The sequence below is a fragment of the Mercenaria mercenaria genome, chromosome 13, assembly GCF_021730395.1.
Source record: "Mercenaria mercenaria strain notata chromosome 13, MADL_Memer_1, whole genome shotgun sequence".
Lineage (NCBI taxonomy): Eukaryota > Metazoa > Mollusca > Bivalvia > Venerida > Veneridae > Mercenaria > Mercenaria mercenaria.
In genome coordinates, this window is record NC_069373.1 from 15653717 (window position 1) to 15676862 (window position 23146).

Genomic DNA, 23146 nt, shown 5'->3' on the forward strand with positions numbered 1-23146 from the left:
TCACAATTTGATAAAAGACACTATGTCTGAAATCCTTCGTCCTCCACCTGTGATTTAAGGGGAGAAGTTGGCAGTTACTTGCGGAGAACAGGTTAGTACTGGTATAGAATCTGGGAATACTCGTTAGATTAACTTACCGCCGCTACATGAATGAATTGCTGTTGACAAACGGTTTTTAACCAAAATCAAACAAATACAATACCGGTTTTATAGTTATAAGCAATATACATAAATACATCAAAGGACATGTTAACAAATTACATGACTTGGCCGCTGAAAACCTCTTTTATTGACTAAACGTTTTGCACGATTACAACTCTTCCGGTCTATTTCCAGATGAATCTTTCCTATAGCTACTAGACTAAGTATATCAACATTCTTCCCGTAGCTTGAATGTGCAAAGCCTTCGTTTTACACAAACACGTATACCCCATACGTCTCGCCTATTCTTTTAAGTCTAAAAATCTATGGAAAGAATATAATTCGGTCAAACGTCTTTTAAGTGGAACAAAATGAAGTCATATGACTCTGTTTAGACATCTCTAATAATTAGACATCTCAAATGCTTAGAGAATAACTCTTCAATATGACGTCAAGTTCAATGGTTAGTAATTGTAAATGTATCGATGCGATTTTCAACATCAACAATCAGACAGACAGAGTATTTAAATTGATATTTGTTGTAGCACAGTATGCTGTATTTCAGTGGTTCTTTTTCCAGCTCTTTATAACGTTTCACATTTGCAGTTGTGTCAGATGAATATTTAATCATGAAGTCAGATGACGTCTTGTTTACCTCGGGTCCGACATTCTGATACGTATATGTTTACCTCTTTGTGAAGATCTTCAATTCTTCTTACCACCTCTGTGACACCATTTGGTGACTCGGTATAAATGTGAAATACCATTCTCGAGCATTCGGTCTCTTCTGTTGGTTTACGCCCCCAGAACTTAAATTCTTGAACTGTAAGAAAAATTTAAAGACATTTTCGTCATAGTGCTGTTTAGTAAAATACAGGGTATGTTCGAGTTTTGGAGTATTTATCACCTTAATTATTTAATTATGTACTGAAATTAAGGCTAAATCAAGATTGACTGTCATCCTAATTGTTCAATACCCTATTGTGATGGTAGGTATATTAATATTTATCATAGTTATCCTGTCAAATCTATCGTTAATTAGAAAATATTTCTTTTTCTCGAAACTCTTCTATATTGTAAGACTACCTGGATAAAGTGGCTTCAGGACACTAATTCTTACATATTGGCATCTCGGTTATAGGCATTTAACTTCGAATATGTAGATTCACTAAACGTTGGACATGGTGAAATTTGTTGGTAAATTTTAAGGACTCTTTCGTCGGTGCAACTATTAAAACAAAAGAGCACATAAGGCTTTAAAAGTAGCAAGAATACTTCAGTACTTTGTGCGATTCTTAAACACATTACAAGTATTATCTGCTTACAGAATGATTTCTTTGGAGAATGTTCAACAGTCACTTTTGCTTCTTTTGCGAATTCTTCTACCATTTTCGTATCGTAAACAATAATCTTCACATTCCTTAAGCACCCTTTATAGCTTTCTCCAAGAATATAATCTTGAAAAGATTCCATCATAGCTTTTGCTATTTCTGAAGGAGGAAACCCCTTGCCGCCTGCAATAATCATCTATGTTCCTTTTAATCATATAATTTCTGATGAAATAGCAAGAATGATTTATGAAATATAATATTTTTGATACACACAACAACTTGTATTTAAAAATTAATGCAGTAAATTACATTTCTTGTCATTTGGCTGGTTATACGGAACAATATTCCTGTCATGAAAATGTATTTTCAATAAACTTTAACAAAGCACAACACTGTGTACATGCAGTATGTTAAGGTATTGGATTATTTGATTTGCCGTAGCAGCCTGAGCTGGACCAATCCAAAACATTGACTTCAACATTGACTTCAACAATTAAACCACATAGCCTGTCCAATAACTGGATTAACTAGACTGCATTTACACGTATAAACTATAAAACATATAATTCAGCTAAAATATTTGTTTTATTTCAAAGTATTTTTCTTATTTAGCATGGTGTTCAGCTCTGCTGCTCTTTATACGAAATGTATACACTGAATATTGGGAATTAATATCCCTGAATCCCTTTACAATGAGCTTTTAATTGAATTATGTATTGTAATCGTGCAGCACAATTTCAATTCGAATTCAAAACTATCGTCGGAGGTGTATATATATAAATTATTAGACAAAAACCAACCTGTTCCCAAGGCTGGAAATGACACGGAGTTTAAACTCGAATTCTCAACCTCAGCGAGACATTTTGTAACAGCCTTTTTCCATCCAGGTAGACTGTTTTTTGCTTTGACGTGTATAATCTTCTGGCATAGCAATCGCCCAGAACTTGTCATAACCAGTCCCGACTGCTTGAAAGATTTTCTATAATTGTTTGCTAAATAGAATATATATATTTTTATACAATTATTGACTTTTCGGCATGTGTGTATAATTTGTCATGTTTCATATGTGTTTATAAAAATCAATAACAAATGGGTTTTATCAATGGAACAGTTGGGCAATATACTAGGCAATAAGCCTGGTGTTACTTAGCAACAAAAGATCCTATGAAAAGTAGCAACTAGGTGTCCTTTGAGGTCACACTACTTCTCTTTGTTACAAAATATATGAACCCTTAAATCAAATTACCATTTATCGGTTAGAAATCATACACCGTTGTTTCAAGCAAAATATAAAACTGCCTTTACTTAAAAGGAGTATCATCAGCCAATAAAGGCTATTATTAGACAACACATATACACCAAATACCTCTATTTTAGTTTGCACATATTCTGCTATTATTATAATGGAAAGTGGTTTATTTTACATTTCCGTTTCAATCATGTTATAGAAAAAAATAAAATGTTGGTGATCTGATATTCAAATCCAAATAAAAGACCAGTGGTTTTAAGTCACTGAAAGACAGATTTCAAAATGCAACATTGGTAGACAGATAATATTTAGTTTATCAAATTCTCAGCCTATACATAGAGTAGATTTTATTAAAAGCATACAGAGGATATAAGTATGCTTCAGAGTACGCTCGAATTAATAAATTTACCAAGTGAACATCAGATGCAATATTTTCACACATTTCATGTTACAAAGATTAGATTATTTCATGTCTTTGTAATAGCTACCAGTTTAGCTCGCTCATCGTAATGTCACATGCAAAGTTATGACATCACAATCAAACTGTTGGAAGAATGAAATAACAGTAGAGCCGATTTGATTGAGACAAGATTTTTGTATATTGTAAGGAAATTTACAGCACCTCCCATACCCCTAGCAGCGCCATAACCTGATTTCTACTAAAAAACCACTAAACGGACTCTATGATTTCCCAGGGCGAATACAAGGGGATGGGTAACATTCTACACACGACCTCCCCAAACGTCCAGAGTGTACCCAAACACAAAGCCTTGATCCTGATCTGTCCCCTGCCCCCAAAAGGCCAATGATAATAACTAGGTGACATTTTACGGGCGCTTAAATACTTATGAAAACGTCATTTTCATGAACATCATTGTAGTGGATTTATTACAAATATGCAAATTGTTTCGTATGATTTTTATTAATTTTTGTGTTGCTATTTTTATTGTTTATTGATAAGCTGGAAATATTTTTAAAATCACGTGAAAGTTTTATAACAATTCAAACATAATAACCACCCTAAAAGAGATGTGTATTGACTTGCCCAATTATACCACCTGTTATATAAAAGGTCGATCAATACGATTGCATTAGAAAAGGCATTTCGTAAAATAAATATTTACATGTCCTGTTTACAAAGTTTGAACTCTATTGGCAACTGGCCTAGATTAGAACATGATTACTGCTTGCTTTATAAATAGTTTCTTCATTGACTAAAATTTATGATCTCAAATAGTATTTAGATATTATGTTTCAGACTATAATTTGCATGTACTGGTTATATCACTACATTCTAGCCAGGTATTATACACGAAGGAGCTCGAAAGTGTCATTCCCTTGCATGAAAGCTAGAAGGTCGCTTTACAACTTACTAAAATATCATTAAGATTATTTAAGGCATTGTTAGCATCCACAGCAGAATGACAAACGTTAATCCTTTTGTGGTATATTCTAATATTGTTACTTACTTAGATCTGCCTACAAGATAGCATTGTTTTAACCTGGAAACAATTACCCGTTTATGAATTATTTCAGTAACAACATATTATGTATTTAAATCAAACCAAGACATCTTTGAAAGTTTACCTTCATGTTGTATTGACAGCCCAGCTGCTCTTAAAATTGCGCGCGATATGTTGCCAGTTTCCATATTGAGATCTTCTAGAACACTGTTTACTATAACCGCAGTAGTAGCTTTGGTCAGATCCCCTTGTCCTATACACAGTGTAACATGTCTAATTGTTGTAGAATAGACTGTTCCTGTATCAAGCAGTAAAGGTATGATAAATGCCGTTCAAGCTTATTTCTCAGAATCTTAAAGAAAAGACATATACTTGATTCTCTGTTCCAACCCTACAAAATTGCAACCCAAATACGTTTCTCTTATCAGTTTTGCAACTGAGAGAGATGAAAGTTATAGCATATGAATGATAAATAAATTAAAACGAATTCACTGTCGGGTATAAAATCAGTTAAATTCTAGCAACTGAAGTAGAGAAAATTTGAATAGCGTTTTACAGATGATGACAAACTTTAACTTACCAGCGATTTCCGTGAAAACATTTTCTACGTTACAACTTTGTCTGCGCGATATTTCGGATACTCTTGAGAGCCGTCCCTTTTTGCCCAATTGTGATTTGTAATCGTCAAATGCCTGAATCATATAATCAGGGTAATTGAAAATTCAAATAATACAAAAGAAAATCATGAAATGCACAGAAACTTTCAGGACAGGTCGTTCAAAGGTATCCAACGTCCATTTTTTCACTATATATTTTTTCTTTAAAAGAAGAATATCCTCATCAAATATACTTAACTTTCCTAAAGATATAAATTAATTGTGCATGTGTTGTACACATTTATACATTATTAAGTGTTTACTGTTTTAAATCTAATGCGAAGTTAACTTAAACAATGTGTAGTGATTATTCATATTTTCAAATGTGAAATTTTGCTCTAGCATACCTTTAAAGCAATTACTCTTTACAGACTATTTAACTCTTAGTAACCTTTTATGATGCATAAATAAATTAATGATATAAACCTCTTTTACCAACAATTAGTTGATTTGATATGAATGCTGTTGTCCAACCATTCATAATGCTGATTGAAGTTATTACTGAACAAGATACGACATTTTGAAATTCAAGTCCTTGGAGGCAGACAATTCATTGTCTTAACATCAGACATACACTGCTGAATCATTTATTTAGCAAATGCACTTATAAAAGTATCATTTTTATAGTTTCCATATGTAAGATGTGAGGCATGATAATATTTTTTCTTTCTGATTGGAAAAAAAGAGAAAATATTTTACAAAATTGCGAAAATATTGCTCAAACAAATATCTAGGAATAAATGAATCTGCCATATTGTTTTATCTTTGTTATACAGAAACAAGTGGCTGTCATTTAAAACTGATATGAAAATGTTCATAACTGTATTTTTCTTAGCCAAGTTTGAAAATACTTTCACACAGTACTAGTACTAGTGTCTTGTCTTTTAAACTGTATAATTAGCGGCCGAAATATTAGAAGAATAGTTACAATCACGTACCTTAAATGACTTTTCATCTTTCGGATGTATTATTATCCGAATTGTTTTAAGGGATGAAACTGCTATCTCCTCTTCAAAAGTATCTATTGCCTCAAACATTATTTCTGCAACCCTGTCTGGTGGAAACTCAAGTGCACCCGAACCAAGTACGGGAAAGGTTATAGACATGTAACGCCTTTTATGTGAAGTCAGAAGGCAATTTCGCACGAAACACTTCAAGACCTGTAAGAATATGTATTCAGTCATTACCTAAAAATAGTGCTTTACAAAAATGATATACACACCTCATCTTATTATGTTTATTGTTTATGTGAAATAATAGGTTTAGTCATGTTATTCCATTCTTAAAGCATACTTAATGAATATACTCACCATTTCCGCGTATTCTTGATCCTTATTCCACTTCGCAAGAACTCCGTGAAATAATGCTTTGCATTTCAAATTTCCCCCTGATGTTTCAGCAATTTCACCTGCGATTATGCCTTTTGGATATTTTTCCTTCAATTCCGCTGAGATTTTTTCACCTCCTTCCTTTGCAAGTGTTCGTGAAATTGTACCGATCCGAAGGTCAAGGTTAGAGTTTGTCGAGTTTGCTATAACATCCGTCTGTGTGTTTAAAATAAAACACGTTTAATAATTATATAGAGAGTTAAAAAAAAAGGGCAAACACATTTTGACAAAACTTTTGCCAACATCACTCTTACCCCGACCATGTTCTAAAGTCACGGGACAGTGTAAATAAAATCAATCACCACCAGGTGAATCTCTAACACACGTAATGGAAACAAAAGGTATGGCATGTAAAACACAAAAAATGCTCCTGTATAATTATATTAAAAAGTAAACCTTAAGAACCAAAAACGTATGTACAGAAGGTAGAGCATCAAGAAAAACACCCGTAAGGGCCCGACGAAACAGGCCAGAAGACAGAAATCCAATGAGTTCAGTCCATGTAAGTCGAAATTTCGAGATAGGTAACTCGAAATTTCGAGTAACTATGTCGAACTTTCGATAAATTTAAGTCGAAATTTCGAGTTACGTATCTCGAAGTTTCGAGTTACTAACTACAATAGTTTACGTTGATGTATACTAGTAGGTCCTGGCCAAGGTTAGGTATCTGGTGTATTCATGGGTCATATGATTAAAATTTGCTCATAAAAATATCACTATTTAAACCATGTTTAAGTCTGGAAGGTTTTCGGTCTAGTTTAAGCCGATATGGCATGGAAGTATAGACATAGCCTACATGAACGTGTAGTAATTAGTCTGACCAAGAGTGGGTACCTGGATATATCTAAATTTTGAGGAGAGGTCATAAAAGGTGACCGGGAAGTATTAAAACTTAGAATATTTCACTCTTTTGACCATATTTGGACGGTTTTCGACCTAGTAAGAGCCCCTGCCACCTGAACATACTATACATGTAAACGAAGGTATATATCCTGGACACAGTTTGAAATCTGGAGTAGCTCTAGAGGCTATGGGATAGGTCATACATTGATGTATTGTAGTATATGTTCAGACATGTTGGATACAATATATGAATATGTACTTTGATGATTCAACTAGACAAAAGTCGTCCATTATATTTTTTGCCTTTGACAGACGGACAGACGTTCACATTTTGCGGATAAAAGGGCAAGATACAAAGTCGAAATTTTGGTCTGTGTCAAAACACGTATGGGAAGTATAAAAGGAATATTGGTGTACAAACAACTCTTACTTCCAATCATAAAAGTAGTCCCTGCTATAACATGAAGTCCCTTTGCATTTCAATATATGCTTTAAAACGAACATGGCGTTTACGTAAAACATTTATAACGTTTACGGTTCAGGTTTTATATCTGTTGGAGCAAAAATAATACCTACATCTTGAGCTGTTATTGATCCAGTAATAATTTCTCTTGTTATCGGAGTAAGCAATTGTTCTCTTTTATCCGACTCTTTTGGATATATTTGACCGCTGTAAGTTTGTAATTCTGAAGCATAACAAGAGTACTTGGCTGAAGATATCGAATGAACATTTCTTAAAATATACGGGCATCATATAAACATTTAAGATGTATGTAGGGTCATATTATTAAATCCCCTAACTTCAGCTGATTATATATGTTTGTTAACGCCCATAAACAAGATATAAGACAAGGAAAAAAGTCGTAACTAGAACGATAAAATAACATATTCAACGACATCGTGCTTATCTTACCTTGTGTCATAACACTCGTTTGCCCAAACCCCTTTTCTATCTCTTTCACAAGAAGTGGAGGTATAGCTCTATCTATGTCACAAATGGAGACGTGTCTTAAATCTGTTCCTGTGCCATGTTCTTCTAGATATTTCTTTATTGCCTTTATCATGAATTCGGCAATGATTTCATTTGGATAACCAAATTTTCCAGCTCCGACTGGTGGGAAGGCAATCCTCGCCACACGGCTTTTGTCTGCTTCATTTAGACATTGTGTTACGACACGGTTAAGGACAGACTCTTCGTTGCTGGTTCCGTCTCTCCAGGTAGGTACCACAGCATGAATAATTCCTCGACACTGAAGACTCCCCGCAGTGCCAACAAATATATCACCATCTTTCAGGCTATGGGACTGAATGTAATCATTGCAAGCTTTCTGAATATCGAAGCCCCCTATAAGGAGATATGGTATAATTATGTGCATGCTTTAATTTCAATCGATATCTTTTCAGCGTCTTTAAACAAAATTACTGAAACATTTATGAAGTCAATACCTTGCTTTTGTATTGTTTTGTTAAATAACGTAGAGTTTGTTTAAGTTTATTTTTGCGTTAAGAGCTTTTTATTAACAGTATTACAGATATAAAGCTGCGAATATTTAGCCAAACCAGTGTTCCTGGATTCTACACAAGCAGTAGCCTTTCTCCGTATGCACAACCAACTTCTCCACATTAGAGAATGACGAATGATTTCTTATATTAGCTCACACTAACCTGTATTGAAAATGGTGTGCCGTAAATTGTGTTTTTGTTTTTGCATGCATGTTTCGATTACTTTAACGATTCAAGTTGTCTACATGTTCAAATCTTTAAGCAAGCAAAAATTCTACTTTTCACTATTTAGAGAGAAATATCCATTTCTTTCTTTTGCAATATTCTGCTGTACCTACCTTTATCAACCAGTGTGCATCCCAAACCACGCTTATGATCTAACATTGAATCTGTTGGATTAACTATATAGTCTACCGCTTCCTCAGATATATCACCTTGCACGATTCTTATGTCACAATGTCCAATCCTACATTCTGCAAGCACACTATTTCTTGTTTTTTCAGTAACTGCTTTCGAATCAGCAGTCGAAATTCTTATTACGCATTTCTCAGCTAATTCAATTTTATTAAGATCATTTATGCCTTTGGGGCTTCGAAGAAATTTGTCGAACAAAGGCCGATTTATGGTATAATCTGTTCGAGTAACAGTGTTCACTACAACATCTAGTTCAACGACAGCAAGTTTACAAAACTTTTTTTCCCCGCTGATCATAAAGCCTTTTCTTGTCTGTTTATCTATTATTTCAATTTCAACAGACTTACATTTGAACTGCTTCATGATTTTGTCAATGACATCGGTTTTATAACTGAAAAGATATCGAAATACTCCCGGATCAAGATGAAATACTTCTACAACGTCCGAATGCTCGTCCACGAGCTCATCTACCTCTTCCCTTATTTCCTGATGTCGGCTATCCACAGAAACTATACACACACTATCCTTAAACGGCTTCAAATTAAGTATACCTTCATACATCCGTTCTATCTCTGCAAGACATTTCTTTCCGTCTCCCTGCTGCAAATATTTTCCAATTCTGGAGTCGACTTTGATTGTTGTACATTTCAACGATGATTTTAAAACATTTACCGCGGTCTTTAAGTCTTCTGACGTCTTACTGTACATAACTAGTGCACCGTTTTCTAAAAATTCCCAAACGCCAATTACCCTCGAATCTTTTATTTTTCCTTTCACATACATCGTGGTTTCCTTCGACCGAAGTAGTCCGCTTTCAAACATGTTAATACCTTTCAAAAGATTTCGAATGAATAGGTTATTACTTTGGTATACTAAAAGAGATGATAACCACATTATATTTTTGTTGTTTAAGACAGAAACTGAAAGGTTTAAAGTAGTCTCCCTGGAAGCACACAAGGTTTAAAGTAGTCTCCTTGGAAGCACACAGTCAGAGACACACATCGCAAAGTAGGCCAACCACAAATAGAAACTCTAGCGGAAAGGCATAGCAGAAGAGTTTCTTCAACTTTCCACGCAACGCAGATTTCAATTCTTCCGTTTAAGGTATTGATGGAAACTATTTAACAGTTCTCGTGCCATTATACTTTGAAATTTCTTTTATACAAATTGAATTTGTCTTCATAACTTCTGAACATCAATTACCCTAATAGTATTTCAGAAATAGAATGTGTTACTTGACACAATAAGAAACACAAAAAACTTTACGACTCATGCTATCACATTATAGAAAATGATAAATGCCTGTTATTTAAAACATATTGTACCACAGACTTACCGATATATCGCCGAGCATGTGTTAGATAATGTCCAACATATCTAAAAAACTATTACCTTCGATATTTTGTTTTGGGAATCGGGCAATCATATCTTTGGTTTCTAAAATCGCTTCTTCTACCATCTTCTTTTTTCCCTACAGAAATATACATACATGTCGAGCAGCGAACTTATAAAGAGGCGTTTATTTGACAGTAATACATAATGCCTCCTTGCTATTCAGAATTATTAGAAAAGCATCTTTACAGTAAAAACATGTTTCGTAGAAACGTGAGTGTAAATAAATGTCATTTAACTTTTAATCGAATGAAACACTCATACCGTGAAAACTATATTTTCATCTTTAAGTGAAGTATTCACATCCGTCAATTGTTCCTGAAAGTTGAATTCTTTAAACAGTTCCATCTCGTGTTCTTTTACTTTCAGAATCTTTGTTAAGGGTTGTCCACGGCTATCAAGATCTCCTTCCAATAAGATAGTCAAGCGTTTTAATTCCGCACTTAATTCCTCCACGGGTTTTATTTTACCAGCAACAACTATCCTGTTTTCTTCGAAACGAACAAAATTTGATTCTGGATCCGACACTGCCATTCTCTCTATTTCGGACCTCAGATCGCCCAATATCTGCAAAAAGATACGCGTTTTTGTCCATATACGATAACGTTGCAGTTTACTGGAACAAATTAAAGCGCAATTCTCGAGTATGCCTGATGCACTTACTACTTACATAACATATCTATTTAATGTTATTTTGAAGGAGTATTATAATTCCTGTTGGCACTAAGAATGATGTCATCAGTTGTTTTTGAATTAAAGATGTAGGCACTGTAACTAAAATACAAATTTCAAGTAGACTTATCTGATTTCAGATATAAGTGGTGTTAACAAATTGCAATCTGAAAAGTTTACATTTTCAAATGTTCAAATTCATTTAATCAAGAAAGGTATTACTTCAGACGAAAAGAATATACATCGCGGGTAAAATATCTGGGTAAAATGGAAACTTCATTAAAACCTTGTTATAGCTTAGAAGGCTACGTACTTTTTACCTCTTGTAATCTATGACATTTTATCTCTGGTATGGAAAAAACGTAAATATAAATAAATGTGAAATATATGATAATGGGCAACTATCTAATACTCAAAGAAAAAGTGTCTTCTCATTGATTTATAAGAAAGGTGATCCAGAAAATTAGAGGCCTATTTCCCTTCTTTGTGTCGATTATAAAATAGCAACTAGAGTTTTAGCAAAGAGATTGCAACATGTTCTCCCAACAATCGTTAGTTTAGACCAACAAGGTTATATAAAAACATAAATGTATAGGTATAACATTAGACAAATTCAAGATATTATAGATTACACAGAAACATTAAACATAGATGGAGTTATTGTATTTTTAGATTTCAAAAAGGCCTTTGACACGGTCGAATGGAGCTTTATGTTTAAAGTTTTAAAACACTGTGGCTTTGGAAATTCCTTTTTACACTGGGTTCATGAGCTTTATGCCAATACTTCAAGTTGCGTCTTAAATAATGGATGGAAATCAAATTTCTTTAAAATATCACATGGGATTTGTCAGGGTTGTCCCTTGTCAGCCCTATTATTCATCATTGTAGCGGAAATTATTGCAATAAAAGTACGCGATTGTGGAAACATTAACGGTATTTCTGTAAATTATGATGGTAACACAACTAGCAGACGACACTACATTGTTTCTAAAACATGAAAATGATATCTCAGATGCTTTACAAGTGATTGATGAATTGGAAAAGATTCTGGGTTACTACTAAATAAAGACAAAACAATTGGTCTATGGATAGGGAAGTCAAAAACGAAAACTATTAATATTTTGAACAAAATGAAAATTACAAAACATGAAAATGATATCACAGTTGCTTTACAAGATTGATGAATTTGGAAAAGATTCTGGGTTACTACTAAATAAAGACAAAACAATCGGTCTATGGATATGGAAGTCAAAAACGAAAACTATTAATACTTTGAACAAAATGAAAATTACAAATTTGCATGTTAAAGCTTTAGGAATTTATTTTGGAAATGACAAAAATGGAAGTGATGAATTAAATTGGGACGAAAACTTAGCAGCGTGACAGTCTCTTATTAACGCCTGGAACAAACGAAATCTGACTATGTACGGTAAAATCTTAATCATCAAATCAATTTTATTACCCAAAATTACATATATACTGCAAAATCTAGTCCCTCCAAAGTCCGTTTTGAATGAATTCAATTCGTTATTTTTTTAAGTTTCTACGGAAAGGCAAAAACGAAAAAATCAAAAGAACAACAACAATCGGTCATAAATTAGAAGGAAAACTAGATATGATTGATATTTATTCCTACTAAAAATCAACGATCGTTAAATGGTTAAAAGTTTAAAAGTATTAGAGAATGCAAATTTGATATTGATACCAAAATTTTTCTTAAACCAGTATGGTAAAAATGTCCTAGTATTAGATATGAATACTGACTCTGCTAAAAGTTTACCAACAATAAGTTTGTCTATTCCATCATTTTACAAAAAAAACTTATTGAAATTTGGATAGAATTAAAACAAACCGACAAAGCAAATACAGAAACACTAAAAACATTTTATGACATAAAGAAACAAATCATTTGGAAAATATCTGTTATTTCAATCATGGATTGACTCTGGTTTAATATTTATAAACGATATTATTTCTGACAATGGTGAAATTAATAAAAACAGTATATATCGAAAACTTATAAACAAACAGAACTGGATTGCTGAGATAAGCAAACTCAAAAAATCAATTCCTGGTCATTGGAAAGAAATTGTTACTTCTGAAGAGTCAATAAAATCGAAAGTAAAAACATCTTTTGATATGTACATCAAACACAAATTAATCGAAAATGCAGTAAATAAAGACATTTACAATTCTTTTCTCGACGCCAAATTTAACAAACCGTATATACACAAATATTGGGAAGAGCTTTTTTCCAATAAAACAAAATGTGAATCCTTTTACTATGTATTAAATAAAGTTTAGTAGACAATCGAATAAAGCAGTTTAAATATAAGACTATACATAGAATAATAGCAACAAACGCTAATCTGTTTAAGTCGAAAATAATCCATTATGTAAAATATTGTAATGAGTTTGAAGACTTTGACCACTTTTTCCTTGGTTGTCAATATTTAGAAACCTTCTGGTCAAAAGCTGAAGTTACATTTAATAGATGTGGTTTTAATAAATCATTCAGGAATCTGAAATGTATGATTATTGGATACAAGATAAAACTCCGTGAATATAACTATATAAATTTATTACTAAATTGTATTTCATATTGCATATACAAAACATATTTTATGAGCGAAAGACTAACAAAAGCTTTAAACATTTGGAACATTTTATATTACGATATTTTAGTTTAAATCAACTGTTATGAAAATAGGAATATTAGTCCGTATACTTTGAAAGTTTTTTTTAAAGAATATGTGATCGTGTATTCAAGTTACTATATAATCAAGATGGTATTACTCAGATGTATTCATATATTGTCTCATACTCAAATGACAATGTATGTTATTGATATTATTATATGTTGAAATGAAAAAATAAACGGGTTGTTCCACGTTTGTGAAACAATTCCAAAAAGAAAAAAAGAGACAATTGTGAATGGATTTTAGTCTGATCCTTAACTGGTGAGTAACCGATGCTTTGAAAAGAAAATATTTGAAATTTAAATAAAAAAAGTGCTGTTGGGAATTCGGGGCATTTTTTATCAACAAATAGACGATATTTTTAAAAATCAAATCCTACAGAAATCTGCTAAATAGATAGAAATTCCGGGAACATGCACGTTATTTGATCTTTATATTTGTTCCGTTCGTCCATCACCAGTCCTTTGGGATCATGGAGAAAATTCATTTTTACTACATTGCGTGAGGGGTTTGCACATTTCTTTACATCTCATGAACAGAAACAATCAAACCGACGGGTATCATGTTATTTGGTTGCGTTCTATGATTCCAAAGGATCTTTTCACAAATCTGATTTGCCAGATAACAATATTTAGAATAAATATACAGAGGATTTTTGTTTTTTCCCTTTATCTGTATGTTCGTCCGTCTGTCTGTCTGTATGTCAATCCGTCAGTCATAACGCTTGCCATTGACCATTCGAATGCGGCGTCCTACTGTGTACCTTTGTTATGTTTTTTCTTTAGTTACTTCATTAACAACGTGTTTACGTGTACACGTTCATCCATTTATTGCAACTGAATGAAGCTTTTCGTGTTGCACTTCTGTGCTATTACAGTTGCAGGATATTTATGGCATTTTTAAACTTCATAAGTTTTTAGTTAAGAAACGGCTTACCTCAAGTGCAAAGTCCGTATACTGTACATATAACTTTTTGCATATTTCTGATACAACTCCGGCTGCATTTTGCTTCCAGTCTTTGACTTTAGCTATTCCCAGTATGTCGTTTTCATCTACGATGCATTGTATACATAAACGTTCTTCACGTTTCTCATCGGGCCAAATAACTCTACCGTGATGATTTTTCACCATTTCTTCCAAACGTTTTCTATACTGTGTAGAGATTTGTAGAAATCTGGAAGCCAAGTTCACAAATATATTGTTAAACACTCTCAATAAACATATAATAAATACTATCAATAGAAATACTGGCTTATAAAATTCAACAACAAATGACAAAAGTCATTACTTATAGGGATTGCAATTAAAAGCAAGCCTTCAGTTTTAAGGCATCAAACAAGAAAATGTTTTTTTATTTCCGTTTGTAGTTCTTAATTGAATGTTATTTCCAAATAATAATTATACCAACTTATTAATGAGTGAATTAGCATGTACACAACCTAGGGTTAAGTACCTTACAAGTATACATATGTGTCCTCGTACGAAATGAAAAACAAACCTGCATATATCTTTATTCAAGTTTTGAAACACTTCATAACCAGGTACTTTCAAAATATATTCTTCGTCCCGCTCAAGCAGTGGATAGTAAAGAGTTACATCTACGCTTACATTACTTATATTGTGAATTTTCTGCTGTACCACTCTTTCTGCATCTACAACAAATAAGCCAAAAATTGTATGCTTTATGTCTTTGTTCCCACCTTGTTTCTAATTGCATAATACTGCTAAACATTGAGGAGGACTTCACATTTTCATTATTTCTAATTTCAACGTTGGTCCTGTAAATTACTGTATTAACTTCCAGAAAAAAAACTGTAACTATCATTATATTCTCATTAAACACCTTTACACGTGATCCAATCAGAGGAGGAACAAGATACTCAAAACATGCATAATTTAAGGCTCCGGGGCCATTTTCCTTAGAGTTAATTACCTCAAACTGCAATTTAGTCTATGAATTATGATATATCCTAAGCAAGAACTGAGTATGATATCAATACACGTGGTGTCAAACATCGTTGAAAATAAATGACGTAAAAAAATCAGTTTCATGTCTGTTATCAATAAGTTTTATTAATATGTAACTACCTTTGTATCGAGAAGTATACAAGAGTTCGGCACTGGAGAAAATACACGCCTTTAAGAGCGCAATATTATTCAGCTAAAGAACGAGTTCATAAGTTTAGGTTCAAAATTAATGACATTTGTGTTATTTACCCATAAAGTCTGAATAAACATTTGTTTTTTAGTCCGAGTAAAATTAAAATATCGTCATTGCTGATCCTTTCAACATGGCGACAACTATTAAAATAACGTTGCAAATGACCTAATACACCCGATATCAAATTTATTAACTGAAAAACAAACACGTATGTAATAAGAAATATCAAACAAAATGCATCTGATTTAAACACAGTTTGTTGTATTTCTATTGAAAATATACCTTCAATACTGGCAAATGTAATAATGTAATCCTTGAAATGATCTCTATGTATAATGGATTCTGTAACTCTGCCTTTTGAAAGTTGTTCATTTTCAAAGTAATGCTTTAAGGCTTCAGGCGTTGTTTCCAAAGCAACATCTCTTATCCTGACTCTTCTTGTACGTTCTACAGCAGTTACCGCTAATTTGTTTACTTTCGGCGACATCTTTTCAATTGTTAATTGCATTTGTGTCACATCTAAAAGAGAAGTGCATGAATTTGATGATATGACGACAGCGATATATGTGTATATGTGGCATTTTGTAGAATCTCTGTAAGGCGGGTTGATTGAAATGCAACACTTTTCAAAGTCTTAAATATATCAGCTCTAAAAAAGTACAATAAATTTCAGTCAATAAACATTTCTTTCGAGGACAGGATCTATCCTAATTAAAGATGTATATCATTTTTTCATTTCATTTCAGTTATGAATTAGTTAAGTTGTTTTACCTTGAGGTTTATCAAAACGTAGTAATGCGATTTCAGATTTACCCCCTTTGATCACATCCAAAGGCCGCTTTCCGCATATTTTTTCTATATATCTTGAAATATCATCAGTTGTTGTGTCATCTGTCAATCCCAGTATGTAAACCTTCAAAGGATCTGGTGGTGCTTGATAATATGGCGAAACAGACACCTCCTTGTCTTGAAGAGAAAACTTTTCTCCTGATTTTGCCCTCCTTAACAAATCGTTTGCAGCTGTTTTAAGAAACACATTATTCTTAATACATGTTGAAAATAAATACAAAATACATATTTTTGTAATTAAAACTGAATATGTCGTGTTATGTGACTTTATATATTAGGAAATTTTATCAGTTATTAAATTTTACGTTAAACGAAGTAGAAAATTTAAATTTCATAAACTCGCTACATTAAATGCCATTCGTTCTATGTATGTGAATTTTCTTTGTTAAGGTGTGCAGCCATTTTGTGTTCTGTATTTATAATAACACCCTACTGTCTTTTGATATTAATGTTATCAGAAGACAGTTGTCTGATATTATATTTATCACGAAACACATATAAACTGCCTAGAACGACGTATGTCCTCGTCTCTTATTTCGGTAACATTGACTTCTAATGCAAAAATAAAAAATAAATTCATATTTTATATTTACGGATTTGAACATTCATTCAACCCTAAACATCTGAAAGAAAGAATACGATAGCCATATTGATATCAACATACACCCTGCTGATTGGCTTTCTGATATTCTTTTCAAAATCTAACAATAAAATAAACTCTTACCAGCGTATTTAATTAAAGAAAACGTCATCTTGAATAAACAACAGCATGCTTTATTTCATCATTTTAAAACATTTGACTCAAGCAACTACATGTCCAGAGCGCTGAAAATTTCTTTTCTAGTTCAATACTAAGTCAGAGCGACTTCAAAATTTAATCAGTAACTTTTACTTGATAAAAACAGATGCTTTTTAGGCATAAATCAAGAATATGTATAATGTCAAGAGTATTATAAACCTTTCTAAGAAGCGATCCGTGTAAACATTGTGATGTCATGATGAACGTTACACAATGACGTCATTAAGTACTATTGTCTATACTGGTTTCCCAGTAGTTTCCGGACCCAAGTAGTTTTCCAGACCCTTTACATTTCGTGCTGTATAGACTTTACGACGTCGTAAAGTATCTAGGTAACAATATCATATCATCTACACCTTTGTTGCCTTTACATAGCAGGGAAAACCTAGCATTACCGAACTTATTTATTATTTAAATATCCCGGTTGTTTCAACTTACTTGGATATAATGTTTACACAAGAAATTGTCAACTGCAGGGGAATTCCAGTTACAGTGCGCATGCGCAGAAATTGAGGCCCCTTGAAGGTAAGCATCAGTCAATTGATGCTCCCATTTACAGACGATACAGTAAAAACATTCCTGTAGTAATAAAAATAAACAATGAAAGTCAGAAAACATCGACCTATTCGCACTACGGCATTAAATTATCGATTAAAATTTAGGAACCAAAACAGACAGGGATTTACCTGTGATACCGTCTATCAATCATGTATCTAGCAGCAGTGTCCATGCCCGAGTGGCCAGGGCGTTAGACTACCAATTTTGAGACCGGTCTTGTTCTTTTTTTAAAGTTGTTAATTATATCAGAAGTTCTTAATTTCTTTTTTGTAATATTACCAGTCCGCTAAATACGTCCTGTCATTTTAGAGTGACGTTGCAAACGTCATCCAAACGTAATAAGACGTAACCGTTATGAGCGCATTATAAATCTGGTATTTGTTAAGTTCTTGAAATATTCTTTTCAAATCATCATCACGCCTTAGAATTATGTTTAAATTTTGAATATATATAACGAAATTCGAAATCTTTGCTTTTACAGAAAGCTTACAACTTTTACAATGAAAGGTCCGGAAAACTACTCTGACTAACTGAGATATTAATGGAATTAATTGCCCCGTTTGAGGCCTCATCTACATTTGTGTTATGAACGCAAGTTTTATACGAATTTTGTATGGTGTTAACGAAGAACCTAGCATTTTTCTGTGAAAATTTTATGTTTCTACTATGTTTTGTTTGAAAGTTACTGGCAAAAAATAGCGATTTCGGTCCGGAAACTACTGGTAAACCAGTATGGTGAAAGTGGAGACAGGCATAGTTAATGAAATTACCAGTTGAGATTACAGAATCTGTTTTAAAAAGGTCGTGCAACATTAAAACTGGACTCTGTTGTAAAAGCTAGTCCGTCAATATGAGAGCAGCTTAATTTTTCAAAAAAATATGCAGGCAAGTTATATCAGGCACTTTGCCTAGTAGTTGTATGATAAATAACTTTAAACTGCATTTCTAGATCTACTAAAATGCTTTTCAGTAAAATAATCGTTTCAAGGCGACAAGCAAAATACAAAAAATACTTCAAATACCGTTCGTGTTCTTCATTGTAATTACGGCTTCTCTATGAGTTCTGTCAACCTTTATGTCCTCAAAACCGTCGTCCACAGTTAGCATTTCTGTTTCAAAACTAAAACCCACGTCCTTAATTGACATGCTTACTGGGATGCCTCGTATTAATATTTGTCTGCAACTTTCCGATGATATGCTCACGTAATCCTTTTCAGTTTCCAAGTTATTATCAATACGTATTGGACGCAAAGGTTCATTAGTTGTTAGTTTAGGTACCCGTGCTGTCGGTAGAGGTGGTGGAGCATCAGGCAGTAATACTGATGACAACGCATGTGTATTCGTATTTGGTGGACTTGTCGCAGAACATGACATTCCCTCCAAAGTGCCGATTATGTCTTTATTAAATTGATCAAGCTTTTCTTCGTCTATAACTTCGTAGTCGTGACCTACAAACAAATGAAACATCAACATTAACATATCTAAATTATCTGACATCAGATCTAATTAATATATTCTTCAAATACTCACCACTTCTGGAAGATACAAAAATGACAATAACATGAGATTTAAAACCAAATCGAATATTCTTGAAAACACGCCATCTTTCTCCAAACGTTTACTTGTTTTAGGAATTTCCGAAATAATAAAAACAAACTCATTTACAGAGAGACATACCACTTTCGAACGAGGTACATTGCGTATCGAAGTCCAGTTCAATTTTTTCTGTTCTGAGCGAGAGTGAAAGACATTAATTAGTGCATTTGCGAACAGTATGGATCCAGACCAGCCTGCGCATCCGTAGTCTGGTCAGGATCCATGTTGTTCTGTAACGGATTTTCTAATTGCAATAGGGTTTGAAAGCGAACAGCATGGATCCTGACCAGTCTGCACGGATGCAAATGCACTATGTTGATTTTCTCATGGTGTGGCTCAATTTTATTCAAAATGAAAAGCCGCATTGATTAAAATAAATATTAATGTATGCATTTTAAAATACTCTCCAAGTTGTCTGATTAGATATGAAATGAGCTTTCACTAATATTTATTTTTAAAGAACCTGATAAACAATTTGATATCATTAAAAAAATAACCTTCCATTAAAACACAATAAATTAATGTTACCGTCTCATCTATTTATGTGCAGTATATCAAGTTCGTACTCCTAAAATAAAATGTTCATTTATCATGTTTGTCAAGATAAAGTACATTTTAAATATACAGTTCCATGGTTAGATGTGATATTTCCCTTTTTGAAAACCATTTCCTGGGCATAACTTGAATACTATGTACGATATACACTTCATATTTTACATTAGAGATGAGTGTGAGGGAGTGCAGTGTTAAAGAACAACTCAGCAACTCTTGCTGACCACATTTCTTATTAACGCAACCTCCGTGACTGAAAAACCCCTTATGCTACTGAAATGTCTGGGAGCTTCCGTCGGCGTTACCGATCGCCTTGTTTTGTTTGTTTGTTTGTTTGTTATTTTTTTTTTTGTTTTTTTTTTGTTTTTTTTTTTTTTGTTTGTTTTTTTTAAACATTTTGGTAAATCATACCAAAATCCGCAATAACTCAAATTTTAAACATTGACATATTTTTGACCGGAAAGTAGGTCCTCTGGAATTCAAAGACACCCGCTCTGTTGATGCACACCACACTCGACGTAAGATATGAACTGAAGCCAAGTGCAGTACTGTATACTGCGTTAGTACGTTACGTTACAGTAATTGCTGAATCATAGCACAACAATACAACCTTCACAAATTCTTACTAAAATACACACATTCTACCGTAGATGGTAAGAATTTATGAGTACACTTGTCTTGAATGTTAAAATAGTGGAGAATACCGTTTCTGATATACCAGGGATATGAAACTTTGCTTACTTGGACCGACCTGGTCCTGAGTCAAATTTATGGTAATGTTTCAAAAGTAGATGAAGGTGCAAGAGTATAAAATAGTGAAATGTGGCATATAACTATAAATATATTAGTAAGTAATGGAAATGTCCCATTCGGAAAATCATTAATTTTGCTTTGTTGTTGTTGTTGTTGTTGTTGTTGGATTTAACTTCACATCGACACAATTATAGGTCATATATACAGTTTCCGGCTTTGATGGTGGAGGAAGACCCAAGTTGCTCCTCCGTGCATTATTTTATCAAGGGCGGACACCCGTGTAGAACCACATTTCATTTAATGATACCAGATGTTTCCTTATGCACGGGTCCTTCTGAATGAAACAAGTCAAAAGAGGATGATGAGTAACAAGTTACTATATCTAGTACAAGGAAATTTCCTCTACTGCAAGTCTGAACAGATTGATATTTTACGTATCTGATATCTAACATGTATACATATTTTGTTAATGTTGAAAAAAATCTTGCAGCACCTTATTGACAATCTTTGAAAATAAAACAAGGCAGTCTGAAAGACAGCTATATCCCCCGCCGCTGTTATGAATAGTGGCTCAAACCTTTGACCTTGAGTTGTGACGCTGACCTTAAGCCAACATGGCTGACTGATGAGTTCTGCACATCGTATTGATGAGATGATCGTTTGACCCAAGTTTCATGATTCTCCTTCAAGGGGTTTAGGAGATAGAAAGCGGACACGAAATGGAAGGGTCAAACCTTTGACCTTGAGTTGTAACCTTGACCTTGAGCAAATATGGCTGACTCGTGGGTTCTGTACATGGTCTTGATTCGGTGATCACTTGACCTAAATTTCACGATTATCCTTCACGGGGTTTAGAAGATACAGAGCGGACAGGAAATGGAAGGCTCAAACATTTGACCTTGAGTTGTGACCTTGACCTCCAGCCGACATGGCTGACTTATCGGTTCTGCACATTGTCTTGATGAGGTGATCATTTGACCCAAGTTTCATGATTCTCCTTCAAGGGGTTTAGGAGATACAGAGCGGACACGAAATGGAAGGCTTAAACCTTTGACCTTGAGTTGTGACCTTGAGTTGTGACCTTGAGTCAACATGGCTAACTCATGGGTTCTGCAAACAGTCTTGATGAGGTGATCACTTGACCCAAGTTTCACAATTATCCTTCAAGGGGTTTAGGAGATACAGAGCGGACACGAAATGGAAGGCTCAAACATTTGACCTTGAGTTGTGACCTTGACCTTGAGCCGACATGGCTGACTTATAAGTTCTGCACATCGTCTTGATGAGGTGATGATTTGACCCAAGTTCATAAAAATCCTTCAAGGGGTTTAGGAGATACACAGCGGACACAAAATGTTACGGAATGACGGAAGACGGAAGGTCGGACGGAGACCATTCCTATAAAATTATTAAAAAAAGTAATAATGAAGCTGGAAGAGACAATAAAAGTACCTGCTGATAAACATAATGTAGCATATGACCGAAGATATGTATGAGGAAGTGTTTCAGAAGTTATTGTACAGCTCAAGTACGAAACCTTCAAGCGATTTGTATCAGTTTAAACATATAACTCATCCTGGTGTTTTGCTTCTGTCGATAATCTCATAACATTGCATATTTATCACAAATTTACCCCACACATAGTTAGATGAACGAGAGTACTATGGCGGAAATCGATATGTAGATGATTATGTATATACTCGGTTAAATCAAACTTTAAACTAGCATTAATCATATAGGCTTATTTATACGGCATAATTTAAGTAATGATAATGTTCATGGTTAAGTTTAAAAGTATGCAGCAACAAGACGGTTGATAAATACTTAAAAACAAAAATAAACAAGAGGGCCAAGATGGCCCTAGGTCGCTTACCTGAGAAACATACCATAACAGATAGTCTGGCCAGTTTTCATTAGGATTGGACCAAAAATGTGGTCTAGTCTATTGAGTTTAAACAAGTATTTTCTTTGATATGACCTAGTGACCTACTTTTTGACCCAAGATGACCCTAATTCAAACTTAACCTAGATTCCATCAATGCAATCATTCTGACCATATTTCATGAAGATCAAATGAAAAATACAGTCTCTATCGCATAGAAAAGGTTTCTCTATGATTTGACCTAA

The 23146-nt window shown here is 33.6% G+C and overlaps 1 protein-coding gene across 1 annotated transcript in view; it reads right to left on the minus strand.

The window, feature by feature from the left end:
- Positions 1-23146, minus strand: part of LOC123529664 (uncharacterized) — a 75022-nt gene that overhangs the window by 46189 nt on the left and 5687 nt on the right. The window contains exons 4-20 of the mRNA XM_053520753.1: positions 19141-19566; positions 16684-16932; positions 16195-16431; positions 15250-15403; positions 14688-14925; positions 10645-10947; positions 10381-10459; positions 8913-9818; positions 7985-8416; positions 7648-7757; positions 6151-6384; positions 5779-6000; positions 4765-4876; positions 4309-4482; positions 2273-2464; positions 1467-1655; positions 780-964 (exon numbers count right to left, since the gene is read on the minus strand). Coding sequence (XP_053376728.1) covers positions 780-964; positions 1467-1655; positions 2273-2464; positions 4309-4482; positions 4765-4876; positions 5779-6000; positions 6151-6384; positions 7648-7757; positions 7985-8416; positions 8913-9818; positions 10381-10459; positions 10645-10947; positions 14688-14925; positions 15250-15403; positions 16195-16431; positions 16684-16932; positions 19141-19566 — 4442 coding nt within the window. The remainder of the gene's footprint in view (positions 1-779; positions 965-1466; positions 1656-2272; positions 2465-4308; positions 4483-4764; positions 4877-5778; positions 6001-6150; positions 6385-7647; positions 7758-7984; positions 8417-8912; positions 9819-10380; positions 10460-10644; positions 10948-14687; positions 14926-15249; positions 15404-16194; positions 16432-16683; positions 16933-19140; positions 19567-23146) is intronic.